At 38.4% G+C, this 17,610-nt stretch overlaps 1 protein-coding gene across 1 annotated transcript in view; it reads left to right on the top strand.

Annotated features, from left to right (window-relative positions):
* Positions 1-1,322: 1,322 nt before the first annotated feature.
* The window catches only part of LOC115946659 (uncharacterized), a 67,744-nt gene continuing 51,456 nt past the window's right edge, over positions 1,323-17,610 (top strand). Inside the window, exons 1-3 of the mRNA XM_034070207.1 lie at positions 1,323-1,333; positions 13,132-13,350; positions 15,180-15,432. Coding sequence (XP_033926098.1) covers positions 13,250-13,350; positions 15,180-15,432 — 354 coding nt within the window. The 5' untranslated portion in view covers positions 1,323-1,333; positions 13,132-13,249. The remainder of the gene's footprint in view (positions 1,334-13,131; positions 13,351-15,179; positions 15,433-17,610) is intronic.

Genomic DNA, 17,610 nt, shown 5'->3' with positions numbered 1-17,610 from the left:
ATGCTGGGATAATTTGACAGCTGACACATCAAGGCTTAGAGGCTATATTAAGAAAACTACTAGACATGTCAATTAATTTTCTTTTGCCTCACTAATGAGCATCTTAGCTATGCATCTTCTGTTTGAAGCAGCAAGTAATAATTTTTCTGGGTTCCTTGATGCAACAAGTTGCAGTCCTCCTGAGACATACATGAGACATGATATAATATAGTATGATTCTTGTTCCTAATTTCATGAATGACTCTTAACTTTCAAACTGAAGGGAAATTTAATACTTATTTTAAATGTTAAATGATGTCTCTGTAAAAAATAAACTTTTGCAATTCAGTGCTTTTCAAAGCACCAGCTTGTTCCATACTTTTAATTTGATTCTTTTGCAGTAACTGAGTTTATCCACCAACTTCAGTCTCAGATTCTAATCAAAGCCCTAGAAGAGAAAAAAACCCCAAAGAACAAAACAACTTACACCCCAAAACCAAAGCCAGAGTACACTCTTTCTTTTGCTATGGGAACTATGAAGTTGTTGATGACCTTCGTTAAATGCCACAGCGACATGCTCAGCATGTGAGACCCGTGACCCACAAACAGAAGGCCAATTTAAATCATGGACTACTTGTATTTGTATTTTGTGTATAGAAACCTGCTTTTCTGAGTGTAAAAATGTATCAGAAGGTTCACTAACAAAAGTCATTGTCTTTGTAAATTTTACCTTGGAACCTTGAGACCAGCAAACAAAACCTATTTAAGATGCAGACTAACCCTCCTCCCACCAAATAAAAACCAAACCCTAAACCACCAAAATCTTCTTTCTTTCATTTTTGTAATGATTTGAATTCTTTAAGCTGAAAGAATACCATCAAATACGATCTGTGAGCTAATTTGCCTTCAGGTTAAAACAGAAGCAAAAAAAACCAAACCAAAACAAAACAGTGTTTTAACACAATTTTAAGGTTACACAACCAAAATATCAACAAGAAACTAGGATATGTGAAAACTAAGTTTTAGCATAAGTGTAAGTTCTGATGCGTTGTGGATCAAGTAAGTTTTAGGTCCTTTTAGGTCTTTTTAGATCCTTAAGGAAATAAAGAGTTTTAAAGTTACCTATTAAGCAAGAAAAAGAGCCTATAAAATACTAGGAGCCTGAGAGAACATTACTGTCTGAACCGAGGCAGAGGTTTTCAAAGTAGTCTGTATCCTGTTGCCACAGCACTCTTTCTAGTAGCAGCTGAATTCATTCGATACCTTTGGAAACCTCATCCTGACTGTCCTGCCTGACTCCTTGAAGCTTTTGCTTCTATATGCTGCTACCAAACCTATGGAAACTCATCGGAGGGTGAGTAGAAAGCTTAGTTAACAAAACTGATATTGTATAAATGTATTTGATTATTAGGCTTTGCAATTAAACAAAAAGCTCTAGGTAAGAAGGAAGGATCAATAAGGATTCTGCTAGACCACCAGCTGTTGGAAAGGGAAGGAGTATCAGACCTGATGGTGTTGTTAGACCATCACAGTGCATTTTTACAAGGGATGGTTTGCTCAGGTGAGGAAGATATAACTATTTTGTAGGTGCTTTTGTTTGAATGACTTATCAATAGCATCAGTTCAAAGCAGCATGGTCTACTGCAAGTCTGTGAAATCTTGTCTGAATTCAGACCAGTAGCAGAAAACCGTATGTATCTAAGATAATGGGATTTTGCCCTTTAGGATTGTGTGGATGCCTTTACTGCAGATAGAAAGGCAGCAAATTAGTAAGTGTTAAGGCTGATTGGCAAACTGACTGACACATTCCCCCAGTAATCCAGCCTTTCAGCAGAATAAAGGAATCCTAAAGCTTAAATTCAGATTCACCTCTGTGGTGCCTCTTGAAGGTTATTTAAGTGTTTCTTACTTTTATTGTCTGGCTCCTTGAAAAACTGCAGTTGTGTCTTTCAGATATTTGGAGTTGTTTGAAAAATCTAAAAGGTCCAAGAAAAATCAGTATCATATTTTTATAACAAGACAATTAAAAATATTTTCTGTGCATTTAACTTTTTTTTTCCAATGAACTACATTATTTACAAATACGTTTGCAGACAAATATGCACAGAAAAAACCCCAACAACAAACAGAGGAGTTATTTGCATGGTAAGTTCAATACCTACCAATTATTGTTTATCAGAGACAGCAAAACAACAAGGCTTTTGTTGCCCAAATTCATTATTCTTTTGCTTTGGAAGCTTTGGTCTAATGCCTTCTGAATATCGGGGTTTATTTCTTAGCCAGGGTTTTTAGGAAAGCAAGGTTATGCAGTAAGGCTACATGTCGTTCTACCTCTAGTAAATTCTGAACCTGCTGGCCAGTTTTGGTAGCAGGGGTAGAGTAGGTACGAAGTACCTCAGTTATTGCCCTTTCAGAGTGAAACACTGACGTGGGACCTACTAGAGAGTCAGTTCCTCTGTTCCTGGAAATCCTTACTGTATGGGTGAAGTCTCACAATTGAGTCCGTTTTAGACAGTCACTTTCTAGAAACTGAATTTGCTGGATAAATAGTATAATACTTCTTTATATTCAAACTGAAGAAACACATTTATTACCATCTTTAAAAAGGACATGCTCCTTTACTCTTGAGCAGAACTTTCTTTTGGTTATGGGTGCCAAGTCCAAAATATTCTACTGTCAGTGAAATACTGTTCAGTGAAATGTTTAGTCTGATGAAATTGCAATTACCAAGGAGCCATACTAAAAGCTGTTTGAAACTGCAAAAATGTATATGGATGTCTATTAGCTATGTATTTTGCCAGTCAAGCTTTGTTTTTAAAATATATCTTTTTTAAAATATATCTTTTTCTACATCCTTGCTTTCTGTTCTCTCAGTAGATAAAGCTTTCTCTGAGGATGCTAATGTCTTAGGCCAGCACACTATGCTTTCTCTCTCTCCTGTCTGTGTAGTTGCACATATGAATGTATTTTTTGCAGGGACTTTTTTGTAGGTGTAATCTCCTTTTGGTACCCCAACATTCTTTACTTACTCCTCTGCTTCTCATTATTTGCCGATACTTGGTGTTTCTCATGGTGACGCTTTTTTATGTTTTGGTTCATACTGGAGTCATTTGGTCACACCTGGGTTAGAAGTTTTGAACGTGTCTGAGAGGAAATGCCCCCAAAGGAAAACACCCACAGCACATTTTTAGCTAAAGCACACAAAACACATAGTGAGCTTATTATATTATATTTTCAGTATTGCCAAACAACATTTCTATGAGAAAAAGGATGGCCCTTGTCCCATTTGAGCTTATTTTTTTACACTGTTAGGGCTATGTAGTACCATTCCAGATGTGCAGTAATTAGCAGGAAGTTTCAGGATTTCTTAGCATCAAGCAGAAAGGTTTGCTTCTGATAGAATATGTCCCCTTTGGGAAAGAAATTTCAGATGAAGAGCATTTCACTGGATCAATAGATGACACCAACAGAAAAGGAAGCCTGCATTTGTCTTGCCATGTCTTACATGCAGCTATGGGCAACAGAGGAAAGTATGTTATCTAGAGATTGTCTCTGATAAAGGGATATCCTTCAAACTCCCAGTACAGCTAGCAATCACACATTGATTTTTGAGAAACAAGATGTGGCAATTTTTTAATTTCTGTTTTATACTGTGGAACCAGAGGCAGAAAACCGTGACTTCACATTGAAAGAAAATTTGTGAAATTTCTTTCCAAAGGCAGCAGGCAGCTTATTATAACACTGCTTGAACACCTTGAACACAACTAGTATCCATTGTGTCATGTAGTATAGCGAACAGGAAGGAAAGCACTGCACAAGAAATTACACAGTTTTTCTTTCTTTCTTTTTCTTTCTCTCTTTGTCTTCTTAAAGGCGAGAGACCTGATTTCTGTAAACAACCCCCTAAAGGTACTCCCCTACCAATAACAGTCCACTGTAAAATAGATAAGGTTCTCATTATGTATCCTCCATGTCTTGATCATAATTTCTATCATGGTTGACATTCTGGTCCAGTTATATCAGGTACATTCTGTGTAAGTCCTTTAGAAGACCGGGATAAAACCCTGCTGAATGCAGGATATTTTGCCTTGGGGAGAGAGTTAGTCAAAGTGCACAGTTCAAGGTGGATTTCTAGTCAGCTTCTGCAGTACTGGGACATTCTGAAAGAAATATTTTTGAATTGAACATAGCTCAGAAGGAATTAAATTAGTTCTTTAATGCTTGGTTTTCCTCCAGAGCCATCAACACAAATTACTTTCTAAAATAGGCAGCTAAATATAATAACGCAGCATTAAACTGAAAAGAAAAAGTTAATACTGTTGTTACATGATGCATTTTGTTTGACTAAATTGTATGGATAATTTCCACCATAATTTCAGTAGTGTTTTTAAAGATCTTTTAAAAAGATTTCAGTTTAACATTTCCTATAGCTGGCTTTTTTCCTAATGTAATTGAATTTATCAGTACAGTATCTAAGTTTTTTCATCTTGATAACTGCTTAATGATGTTTTAAATATAGTAGTATCCTCAAGTATTTTGGATATGCACATAACTCCCTTACCTTCCTTTCTAAGACTCTTAAAGATTTAATTAAGCTGGCCTGACACAGATTTGCTTCCTTCAGAAAACAGGTTGTATTAAGGCACAAATGCTTTATTTCAAATGCAGTGTTATAATATCAGTCATCTGCTTAAACCTGAGATAGCTCTCAGTCACCAAAACCTGGAAGAAAAGTTCTTCCAGAATGGTTTGTTATTTATAGCTACATTTGGACAAAGTATACCTTGTAAATACTTGAAATATTTCAGACAAATTTCTGGTTTTGAGGTTTCTTTTTAATTACATTTTAATTATATTTTCATTGTAGTTTTGTGAATTGTCATATCTGACAATGTTTAAATCCACAGGAATTTATTTTTAACTGTATTCTAATTGGTGTTACCAGAGTCATAGTATATTTCATTCTCTTCAAGGATTGCTATTCCTGTGTCAAGCATTTCTGTGCATGGACACGTTGGTGTACAAAATAATATAAACTAAAACAAGGCAACTGATATAAAGTAAAAAAATATTTCCCAATGTCAAAATTGCTCTAAATACATGACCCATCATTCCCTCTAGACTCTATCTGTTTTTCCTGCTTAGTTCTTACTTGTAAAATTTACCATGAAAAAGGAAAGGTAATTTTTTTGTCAGGTCAGTACAGAAGCTTTTAGAGATTTGACTGATATAACACTAATGTACAAGCTTGCAGCCATAGATTCACTGTTTCTTCTCATCTTTACACTCACTATTCTTATGGTGCAAGTCTTATGTATCTGCACATGAAGCAAATGGTGCATTCAGTTTCATAATTGGCATCCCAACTCCAGCACCTTCACAAATATACAATGTAACTGTGGCAAGGGGAACAATACAAGAATGAAGGAATTAGATTTCTGTTTCAGCCTGTTGCTGTGAAAACCAGGTACAGCTGACAAAGTGAAGTGGGTTTGACTTGTGGCTTGTCTGTGTTTGTATAAGGTAAAGTTTCATCACTGTGCAGCCAGACAGAAAAATGACTTTCTGAAATGTAGGACTGTGATGTGCAATGTGTCTCCTGTCCGCTCTGTCCAAGGCAGGCATGAGTCTGCTGGTTCTCACTGAAGGGAGGTGGCTGTACAGACCCACACTCCTAGTGAGATGTTGCTATTAATTAACAGCAGGATGGAAAAGATCAAAGCTATGCCCCCCCCCCCCCAACCCTTTTGCTTCCTTCCTTCCTTCCTTCCTTCCTTCCTTCCTTCCTTCCTTCCTTCCTTTCTTCCTTCCTTCCTTCCTTCCTTCCTTCCTTCCTTCCTTCCTTCCTTCCTTCCTTCCTTCCTTCCTTCCTTCCTTCCTTCCTTCCTTCCTTCCTTCCTTCCTTCCTTCCTTCCTTCCTTCCTTCCTTCCTTCCTTCCTTCCTTCCTCCCTTCCTCCCTTCCTCCCTTCCTCCCTTCCTCCCTTCCTCCCTTCCTCCCTTCCTCCCTCCCTCCCTCCCTTCCTTCCTTCCTTCCTTCCTTCCTTCCTTTTTTTTGCACCCCACACACCCCCCACAAGGCTCTTTCATATTTTGAAGCATCACCGTTCTCTGCTCCAACACTCACTGGAACTCACCTGTTTGTTTGGTGGAGTTTCGACTGGTGCTGGGATGCCATTTTAACTTGGCAACTTCAGACTCTTGTTTCCCAATGGCCTGCCAGCTAAATTGGTGTGTTACAGATGAATGCACAGCTCACAGATGGTGTTTGAGTGTTTAGTGGCTCTCAGAAGTAGATATGTATTTGGTCAGGAGGAAGATTGCATTTTTCCTCCAGACAGAGCAAATATCCTTGGGGAGGTTTTCTGTGTCAAGGTAGAAACTGTTCTACACATCAGGTACAGGGGACTCTTTCAGCTTAAGCAAGAGTACTACCTATATATATATATATATATATATATATATGTGTATTTCTTTTTCTCCTGGGTAGGGTATGCTGCTACTATTAACACAAATAGAACGTTTTTTTTATCTTGACTCTCCTGAACTTCTGTAGATGTTTTAAGCCTAACATCTCTCCTCCTTTAGTTTTTCTTTTCTTCTTAACTGAGATTACCTTGAGGTGTATTTATTACTCTCTCACTGTAGTCTTCCTCTAGGTCCTAAACTGTTTTGCTGCTCATGCACAAGGTTGAGCATTTGTGCTTACTTACTGGTAAGACAGCTTTAAAGATAGCATTGTGTGTGTGAGATCTACACCTCTGCTGACATCTCACATCCTCCCCTATGTGGGTCATGTCTTTTTCTCATTCATTAATTGTCTTCTTATTTACTTAAAGCAGTCAGAGGGCAAGAAGTAGGGGAGGAGTTACATGCTTTCTTTTGCTTCTTGACTGGCCTAGTCATGTCATGAGGATGAATAACAGAGGCTGTCCGCTGCCTTTTGTTCCTTTCTAGAATGAAATATAAACCAGAGCTTCTTAGAAGTTCTGAAAGCTGCAGTCGAGTTTCCTCGTTTCATGTTTGCTCCCATCCAGAGCTGGAAGCAGACAGGCTGGAATATTTTAACAAAGTCTGTTCTTGTAAGATTTCCAGACTGCTTTGCCAAGCCAAAGGCTCATGAAAATGCAGTTAAGCATGAAATAGGCAAAGTTTTAGTTGCCTACCTAAACTGCAGGCGTGACAGTAATAATTTGTTTTTTGTCATTTTTGCTTTGTCATTGTCAGATGCTGCTCAAAGCTGAAATATGCAAAGCTCTGCCAGCTCTCTGCAAGGAACCACACTGTCCTCCAGCACTATTGCTACTCTGCTTACATTTTGTGATTCTTCTTTCCTCCTATGCTTCCTTCCCCAGCTTGGTAAGAAAACTCTTCTTGTGAATCTCAGTTAGTTCCCTTAGGAAATTCTTAGCTAAAGGCAGGAGATGCGGTTCTCTGCCAGCCTTATACCATTGGATAAAGGGACTGCTGAGGACACAAAGCTGCTGTTGTTTGCCAGATTTCTGTTGTCATAAACTCTTTTATAGTGAAAGCTGAGTGTCCACCATTTTGAGTCTAGCTTAGATGCATCCAGAGGAATACGAAGCTGTCAGCACTTTCTTCCCTTCCTCTTTAATGAATACGTCTTGGCCCATTGACCCACAGTGTCTGTCACTCAGTATGGAAGAACACAGTGGTCCCTCCAAGGCAACAGCTGTGCCAGCGTATAAACCCATGAGCTTGTTGGCATGAGTAGGTTGTAGGAAAAGTTCAGCTGATGTGTTTGTTCTGGCTTCTGGCTATGCACGTGATGCAGAAACACCTGGGCTGTTGTTGATCCAGAGCTTGCTGCCTGCTGGCCATCTCCTTGTGAGCTGGCACAGCCTGGACCTTGGAAGGAACTCAGCTACCATCATCCTCCTCCTCCCCAGCTTGGTGGGGCAGTGTGGGTGTTGCCAGATGCATTTGCATACCTGTGTCATGTTCTTTGCAGCAAACCAAAACAATTTTTGCAGCTATTGGCTGACTATTTTTCCTGCTTTGAAAGGATGCTTAATTCCTAAAGCTTTCCTTCAGTGTTTTTGGATTTTGCATGCTTCTGGCAGTTTCTTTTTTCCACCACAGGTGCACCTGAAAAATAAACCTGTAATGATTTCCAGCATTTCTTCTGTACCATGATTTTTGATTTTTCAGCAAGCTGTAGAAAAAATTCTCTTATGAGCATTTGTATGTTAAGGAATTACCTAATGTCCCCTCAAGTCTTTTGTCACCCGTCTTACTGCAGATATACCCTAAACAGCTCTTGTAACTATTTGTGGTACCTGCTTTCTTGGCACTTGCAAACTGAAGACCATGATGCATAAGTGTGTCTTGGGAAAAGATGAGAAAAACCAGTATATTCATCCTAGGCAAATGTTCTCCCTGGTAATATTCACTTTGCATACAAATATTTCATTAGGAATCCAGTGGATAGAATAATGGACTGTAACTCAGCAGAGTGCAGTTCACAGCTCTGCTGTTTGCTTATTGGGCAAAGTCATTTGTACCATCAGGATACAGCCTGGGATAAAGACAATTTCTTTGTAATGTAATATGAGACCCATAATGGAAAAATACTATGCAGAAGGAATCAAATAAAAATAATAAATAACAATAATAAAATAATTATATATTTTATATATATGTTTATGTTGTGAAAAATGGAATGAACCAGATTCTATTCTGCCTCATTCTTCATCAGTGGTGCTTATAACTTGCTTTCATTTTAAGGGCTACATGTACTGGTGTATTATTTTAATATGTACCTTCAGATACAGGTGTGCTTTTCCACTGAAAATGTATAGTGTTTTATTGCAGTAACAGTGGGCAACACTCCCTGCATCTTCATTTCTTTGATAAGCCATAAAAGACTTTACACCAAATTTAAATACCTACCATTTATAGTGATAATGGGGAGGGTTTTTTTTATTTGTGAACTGGGTAAATATGTGGCACAGTTTCTTGGGCTGTCAGGACTGTAGGACTGTGATTCCCTGAAAGTAATTTGCATAAAGTAATTCATGTCTTCATTTGCTCTTAAAATCTTCTCTGGCTCTATGAGTAACATAAAACATTTATTTTGTCTTATTTTATGCAATGTAAATAATAGATATGTCCAGGACTAGATGTTGAATACCTTAGCTGGTGTATACCATTGTAGCTCTGGAACAAGCAGGGCTGCACCAGCTGAAAAACTACCCCACTGTCAGGTGTAAGTGCCACGCTTGAGATGCATTATGTACATGTTCATCATAGTTTGTCAGCAGCAAAGCTGTCACCCAACAGTACACACTGCCTTCTATCAGCCATTACTTTCCTGTCATCATCATCATCATGTGTAGCTTAAGAGAATCTGTGCATTGTTTCTTTCCTTCTGAACAATTTTCATTGAAATAATTGACCTGCTTTTATGGTAATCTGGTCTCTGCTGTTTGTTACTGCAGCATTTTGCAAGGAAAATGCAAAACTAATGCCCTAGAACAGAACATTGAGCCAAATTACTTACCAGTAATCCAAGGAATCTTGGATAAATCCATTGCTCAAGTGGCTTCTCATTTGGAGTTTTTTATAGTTTTTACCCAAGGGTTGAGATTTGTTGGTTTTTGTGGGGGTGAGGGGGTTGTTTTGTTTTTGAAAGGTAATACTCATGCTCTCTGCCCTACAGCAACTTTATAGAAATCTATTCAGAAAACTGTATCTGCCAGCACTGTGACTCCACCCACAAGCTTTCACTAGTAGCACCAGCTAAAAATATTTAAAGGGGCTGTTCCCACTTGTTTAGTGAATTTCATTTAATGTTTCAGCCTCTTCCTTTCTTCATTCTTCAAAACAGTCAATAAAGGATATAACTTATACAAGCGTTTTGAAGTGACAAGCAGTAAACAACCTTATAACATGATTAATGAGTACTCAGGAATAGTTTGCTGTAACTTACAAGTAAGTTGGGGGCCACTGAATTAGTTTTAAAGTAAGTAAAGAGATTCCAGTTATGAGTTGGGGCCTTCACTGAGTCACTGGATATGCTGTATTTTCCATCAATTTCTACTGTTTGCTGATGGTGTTCATGTCAGGGTGTTACACAGTCACAGGGAAGTACAAGCCAGTGCAGAAGTGACACTCAGAATACGGACTTCTGCCGAGTTAAACAGTAAGGAGGACTTTAATTTCAGTTTAAAAGCTGGAATGATGATCAAGGTGTATGATAAAATCATGAAGTCTTTAAAAAATAATTGCTGTTTAAAAAGTAAAAATTAATATTGTTTGGTTCTACTTAATGAATTTCTTTTTCTTTATTTCTTTGACTTACAGCAAGCTTGGCTTTCTGTGGAGTTTCTGGGCTGCTATTGCTTTTTTCAGAAGAAAGCTGCACTGAAATAAAGACATCATAGATATTCCCTGCTTGTTTAAGCAGGGTCATTGCCAGTAGAAGGCTTCTAGAGTTTGACAACAGCAAATGTGTTCTGAATTTATCTACTTTTCTTTGAAAGTTTGTTGAGTAGGTGGATTCCCTTGCTGAGAGAGCCAGCATCTCAGCAGGGATGACATAGCTTACAGATAGAGACATTAGGTCTCTTTCGACTTCTTGAAAGTGGAAGTAGGCTGGGGAGAAATAGTGATGAAGGCACAGGCTGAGTATTTTCACTGCTGCCTCAGTCTTAGATAAGTTTTATAGCCACACTTTATGGTGTGCTCATGGTTCTTACACAGGCAGCTTCCACATAATGAATAACAGAGCTGGAATAAGTGTATTCATGAAACTGCTGTGAAAGTACTGATTTCATTGTCAGTTCCTGCCTCTGTGAGGAAGAAGTTATCTTACCTTCCCAACGTAGTGTTTCTCAGTGTTGCTGGCACTCCAGAACTGTTGTGCATGAAATAAGACTCAGTGTTTTCAGCATTCTGAGCTGCATGTCCTCTTTCTCAATCTGTGTGTTGGGTTGGAGGAAGGATTTATGTCTTGAAACATTTACAAGTAGTATATTGAGCATTTCACTCTGGTGTTGCTTGTTCAGAAGTAGCTTCATTTAGTAAATTGATCCTAAATGATCTGATAGCAAATGGCTCTTACATGAAATGAGGTGGTGATCTAAATCCAGACTTTTGTGGAAAATACATGGTTGCTTGTGCTCATGGCACAGAGATGGGGATTGTCAGTGATCCTTGTTGGACGTGAATTTATGACATGGGTGAGGCTGGGTGGGACATCTATGTAATTCTGCTTGTTTGATGAGGGATCAGAAGTGTATTATGAGCTAAGATAGCATATATTTTTTTTCTTTTTGTTTTCACAAACAATAAATTATTTGGTCTAACTAAAATAACGTCTAATCCTGCCCTATTAACTCTCCTCAAGGACTGAATACCTTGAAATTAGATTTTTATGGAAGTTATTAAAGATAATTTCTTTATATTAAAGCAAATGTAGTGCAATATAGCTTCAGAGTTCAGAACATTCAGGATGCCATGGTTATTGTAGTATAGTACCACAGTCAATGATATTTCTTATTTTACATTTTTCTTTGTCTCTTTCTCACACAAGACTAGACTGTGATTTCATAACACTAATGAAATGTGTTGTGATGTTCCTGTAGACTTCTCTGGTAAATATCTACAATATGAGGAAGGTAACTCATAATGTGGCCTTAAGTCTGTAAATAGGACACTGTGACCAAGTAATTTTTAAGCAAAGTGGACTGCAGTGTCTTAAAAAGCCCTTCAAAAGCCCTGGCAGATCAACCTGCAGTCACTGCAAGGATCTCATCTCTCAGCCCAGCAAGTTGCTTCCGTGAAAAGTTTTGGTGATTTGTACTTGAGGCCTTCTTAGTGACATAAAACATGGGTTTTTTTTGTGGTGTGTCCCTGATGATTCCTCCTGTTCTTCAGACAAACAGGTAACTAAAGCCTGAGCCTTCTCATGAGAAAAGGGGTTGGCTGACAGCATGCCTTTTCTTGCTACACATGCATCCTGCTCAACACTGAGGATCAGGAGTAGCGTAATGCTGGTCTCAAAATCTAGACTTGCGGCTGGCAAGTTGGGTTTATTTTTTTTCTTTTTCATGCAAACCTAGACCAAATGCAGAATACTTTTATTTTCTCCACTGTTGTTCACAGTTCTTTTTGTGACTGCTGGGGAAAGAAATGTATGCAACAACTAAATTCATATGTGGAGGCAGGAAAATATTTTAAAATAGCATAGAAGATTTAAGAGTATAAAGTACAGTGCAAGTATTGCTGTTGCTTCTTCTCAAGTCATACACTACACTTTAAAAAGCCAGCATGTTTTCTTCCACAAAAAGATCTTTATATTTCTGAACTTTCAGAAGCCTTAATCAATATAAATAACAGCTTGAGCATGATGACATCATTTTTGGTTCTAGAGCACATCTCAACTGCTTAGTCATTTAAATCAGTGGAAATAATCATAACAGTTAGAAGTTTCAAAAGGTCAAAGAAGCCACTGTCTTTTCAGCTTTGAATCAGCTGAGATACTCCAGTTTCTTGGAAACATAATGCCAAGTCTGCATCTCTGCATCTCATTTCTTCTGCCTTCCCCCCTCCCCCCCCTCGCCTTTGAAGCATTATAGTAATTAGCTTAAAGGGCAAATCACGCCGCACTCAGTAGCAGAATACTGTACAGTGCAAGTTGCTTTATATTTTCTCTTTCACTTGAAACTAGTTTAAAGAGGAGTCTTAGCCCACATTGTGTGCTGAAATATTTGATTGAAGTTCTCTTACCCAAATGCCAACAAGCTGTTCACATTTTTCAATAAAGTGAATACTTTTCCAGTATGTATATGACAAGTTCTTTTACCATTTTCTCAGAAAGAAAAAAAGTAATAAAGTGTTCATTGGAGAGCGATCTGTGAAAAAAATTAAACAGAAAAAGAGAGCAAAAGGCTTTTAAAAACTTAGTTGAAAATGTTTTCTTTATAAAAGCAGAGGCATAATTTCTGGGAGGAAGCCATGTATCACCTAGACAGCAACAGAAAAAATGCGTTTTCTACTGTTAGATACATTGGTCTATCAGAAACTGTGCCATGTTTATCTGTATATCAGAACTCTACAGTGTTTTAGCAATTGCTATTTCTTGTATGGTTTTCTGAATGACTCTTATCTTTATTTTCATGTATCTCCAGCTGCCGTTCTGCTGCTGAATTGAAACTATCCAGACAGGTTGCTGAGCGTTTCCATTTCGTGGTGTACACAGCCTTCTCAGAGCTGGGAGCTGGACATTGGCACTCTGGGGACTTCTGGATGCTTGTGCTGCTGGTGGTTTTGCTTTGGTTTGTGAGACTTTACCTGCATTATTTGAGCCAATGGCTCTTCCTTCAGTCCATCTCAGTTCCTGTCACAAAGTAAGTCACCCTGCCTTCTTTCTCTGTCTGAATGTTTCTACAAATAGCTTCATCCAAGGCAGTTCCTCTGCACTGTTTAGAGACATGATGACTAAGACTCATGCTCTTAGGCTGAGGGCTCTGCATGCAAGCCCGGATAGGAGCCTGCACAGACAAGGAGAACAAGGACCACCTCCAGACTTCAGAATATCTTATATTTAAATGTGACCTTAACATAAATGTGAAGCTGTTAAAACTGTGAGTTTTCAACCCAGAACAGGATGTGTCCTTTTGTTTATCTTGTGTCATAACTACCTCTGTCCCTTCTGAGATACTCAGCAGGTTATGTATCTTCCACAGGAGTCATTTATCATTTTGGATCAAGTATTTAAAAATAACTAGAAAGTGCACAAAACTAAGGTATTTAAAACATATTTGATGTTACCAAAGTGATCTATGTGTAAAATACTTTGAAGAACTCAATTTTGATATATCAGTTTTACTGTGAGGGCTACAGTGGGTTGACATATTTTAACTGTATGATACATTAGCTTTAGCTTGGGATCCAGAGCTTAGAGTGTTCCAGGAAAATCATTACTTGTCACGGAAAAAAAAATAAAGATGGAGAACAGGTCCTCAAGGTGATACATACCTGATTCTCCATATCTCCATATGTTGCTATGGGCTAGAGAAGGGGTTTACAGAGCAAAAATGATCAGTCATGCTTAGGGAAGGGAAGATTTCTCCAATAGAAACTTCTTTTTATCCCACTTTCAAGTGGATGCAAAGCTCAATCAGTCAGTAGGAGACCCTAAGTAGCATACAACTCTGTGAGCTATGTCTGCTGCAGTACTGGGATTACTGGCTAAAATTTGAACAGTGTATCTGAGCAGATTGAGCAGCACTGGAAATTTTTAAGGTGGTCTTCTAAATATTAATATTAAAGCAGCTGTCTCTCACTTCTGGCCTTGGACAGTCCAGGTGGGCTTGGCCAGCTGGCATTAAAACTTCTGGGAGGCCAAACATCGAGAGTCTGAGAGAGCAAAAGAAACACAACAGAAGGAAGCAACATGTGAGAGAGAGGTGGTCATGTTCAGAGCCACTAATCACAGCTGTCCTTGGCAGTCAGCTAGATAAAGAATTATGTTCTCAAGCCAAGATGCCCTGGACCAGCATCCCAGTCTGTAGCTGTGTGCCTGCAGAACATGAGACTGAGTTGAGGGCTTCCTAGTTCCAGCAAATACAGTGGGACTGTTCAAGAGTCAGAACCAAAATGAGAATCAAACCACCCCACCTTTAGTTAGAAGAAGAATTTAAGCTACTTTGATTGGCTAGATATTTCTGCCTTAAGCTTTAGCATCTACATGTAGCTTACAATACCATGTAGTTCCTGCTTCCTACACTGCCAGCTCATGTGCTAATTGTATGAGCTTTGCAAGTCTCACCATCCCATGGTGGCAAGAGGGAAATTTCTAGTGACTTTAGGGATGTTAGAAGCTGTGTCTTCCATATCACATTTTCCACTTCGTGCAGAAAGGACTGAGCTCCTGGGGCCTGTGCTTACATTGGTGCTTCTGGGAGCTGATGTCTTTGTATAGCCCTTTCCTACACAGTCCCAAGGGCCTGGATATGCATCCACTGTACTGAAAGTCAGAGGGGATCAAAGGACATAGAGGCAGGAAAAGAAAAATATTTGTTTTTTTGAGTAGCTTCCCAGAGTTTTTGGTCAGAGGGTTGTGACCAAGAGAGGGAAGCAACTTTGCAATGCAGCATGCTGTATGCATGATTCTATTAATTTTAATGGTTTACCCAGGAGCACAGACAAACTCTCTCCTTTTGCTTATTTACAGATTCCAGATTTTTCCTCACACTGTTGAACTATGCTACCAGAACTCCTTGCTGAGGACCAGTGAAGAGTTGATCATGGTTGTGGTGGGACCCCTAACCTTGAATGCAGGGCTGCTTCTTATGGTCCTGATCAGATGGGGCTGTCAACAGCTGTTTGACTCATTCCCTTCCCTCTTGTCAAAGTTTATCATAGCTATGGGACTCTGGACAATGCTAGACCCCTTGGCAGTGTTCACAGTGGATTCATTCCTGGGGGTAAGTCACTTAAAATAACTTGGACATGAGACCTTGACGTAGAAGTTTGTTTTATTCAGTGAATCACTGAAAGATATGAAATTCCACCCCTGGCAATGGAACATGAAAGTTAAAAAGAAATTAAATAATAATGTTATACATTACCTTTTTATTAACAAAATTCCCATCTAATGGAGTCACTGTGTTTCTGCATAAAATTAAGAGCACTCTACAAGCCATATATGGTGATAAGAAAGTAAATCCACTAGTGTAGAGTGATTGCATCTGCTTTGAAAAGGATTACTGCAATTTTGGATGTTAATGGAGATGGGTTAATGAGCAGTCCTGGTTATTAGCACTTCAGACTTTTCTAAGCACTGAAACAGACAAGATTAAAAAATAGAGGTTATTGTGCACTTCTCTGACATGCAGGGTAGTTAATATAATTTGCTGGCACACCTAAAAAGACTTGAGATTGAAAGACTGGAATCTTTATGGAAGAACTTCATCATGTGTAATATCATCAGAGCAAAGCTCCCAATTCTACCTACGTATGCCCTGTGTATCCCATCTGTACATTGGTGGCTGGGAACTTCTGTCATATCTGAGGTAATGCCCAGTTTCCCAGAGCATGCGTTTCAGCTTTGGCTCTCACTATGTAGGTGACAGAGGGTCCTTTCAATGGGTGCAGAGTACTGAGAGCTTTTCTGGGGATGTGGTATTGCTGTTCTTCTCCCCTGGGCTGTTTTTCAAAGACATCTTTGTTTCTGTTGCTCATTTCAGCAGTAATGCACAGTCCTTGTGTTTCAGGTTTTCTCAGGTCTCTTGGTTCCTCATCTAACCTGTGCTTGGCTTTTAAGAAATCCTGTTAAAATGTGATTTTCCACTGTTTACATGCTGTTTCCCATTTCAGTGGCTTTGAAAATTAAAATTCAGCTGTTCAAGAAATTTAATTGCAGCTCACTTGGGTGGTAATTGTAATATTTTAAGCATGTGGCAACACACTGAAGTTTTCACTTGGACAGCCTGCTTTTTTTTTTTTTTTTAAATTTTCCAGTGTAAAACATGCACAGGATTGAATTCTAATTGTTATTATTCTGATTAAGATTTTTTTTCCTAAGAGAAAAAAAATTACCCAATATTCAGGCTAGATATATTTAAATATTATAAAGTCTTTTTGCTCTCTTCTAATAGTGGTGTATTCATAAAACCTGGAGGAAAGGCCTGTCTTTCCCACAGTTGTGTGGAGAAAAGTCATTGCCATTGACTTCAGTGGATTTGTGCTCAGTTATCATCAGACTGGATTTGTTAACAATTTCAAATAGGGCTTGGTCAGAGGGAAACATGAGATAGGAATAAAGTAACTAAGATTTTCATTATAGCATTAAAAAAGCACACTTCCATCTGTACTTCATACCAAAAATTTGGCAGTTTTACCCACCAAGATTATCTTTGGTAGAAACTCGTTTGTTCAAATATTACACAATATACTGTGTGTATCTTTTCCAAAACGAAACTATATCTCTTACATGTGTTTTTGTTATTGCATTTGTATTTTTTTTCTCCTGGCATTCTTTCAGCAACTATTTCAGATTGACTTGCCAATCTATTTTAGATCAAGCATTTTTAAAATGTTGTGTTATGGTAATATGCGTTATTTTAGTGCTAGAATGTATTTGGCTATCCTAAATAGCCTTAATACTTATGAAAGATGACAGATAGCCCTGGAGACAGAGGTTTCTCTGTTTACTAACTAATGTTTCTTTATTGTTAAGAGAAGACTAGAGAACAGTTGCAAATCTGGGGGGTTTCAAGGTATTATGTTGTATGTGTGATTTCAGGTTTGCTTTACTGTCAGCTTGTAGAGGGATGTTCCAGGGGTAAGAAACTTTCCTGTGATTTTGGAGAATGCAGTTCAAGTTCCAGTTCTGCCAGAGCTGTCCCAGGATGACTCAATTCACTCTTTGTAGATTCTAACTGTAGAGAGTAACACCACTTTAACCACATGTATATGTGTCATCATCAAAAACATTACAAACTGCAAGACACTGTGGTGTGATAAGTACCTGAGATAGATGTTGACAAATGTTAATTAAACAATTTAAAATGAATATACCTTTCTTAGATCATGTCTTTGAGGACCACAGAAAGATTGGCACAATCTCTTTGTTAGAAAAAACTGAGAGAAAATTATGCTTC

Source organism: Melopsittacus undulatus, chromosome 1 (assembly GCF_012275295.1).
Source record: "Melopsittacus undulatus isolate bMelUnd1 chromosome 1, bMelUnd1.mat.Z, whole genome shotgun sequence".
In the NCBI taxonomy this organism is placed as follows: domain Eukaryota; kingdom Metazoa; phylum Chordata; class Aves; order Psittaciformes; family Psittaculidae; genus Melopsittacus; species Melopsittacus undulatus.
This window is presented reverse-complemented; position numbering and strand designations above follow the sequence as displayed.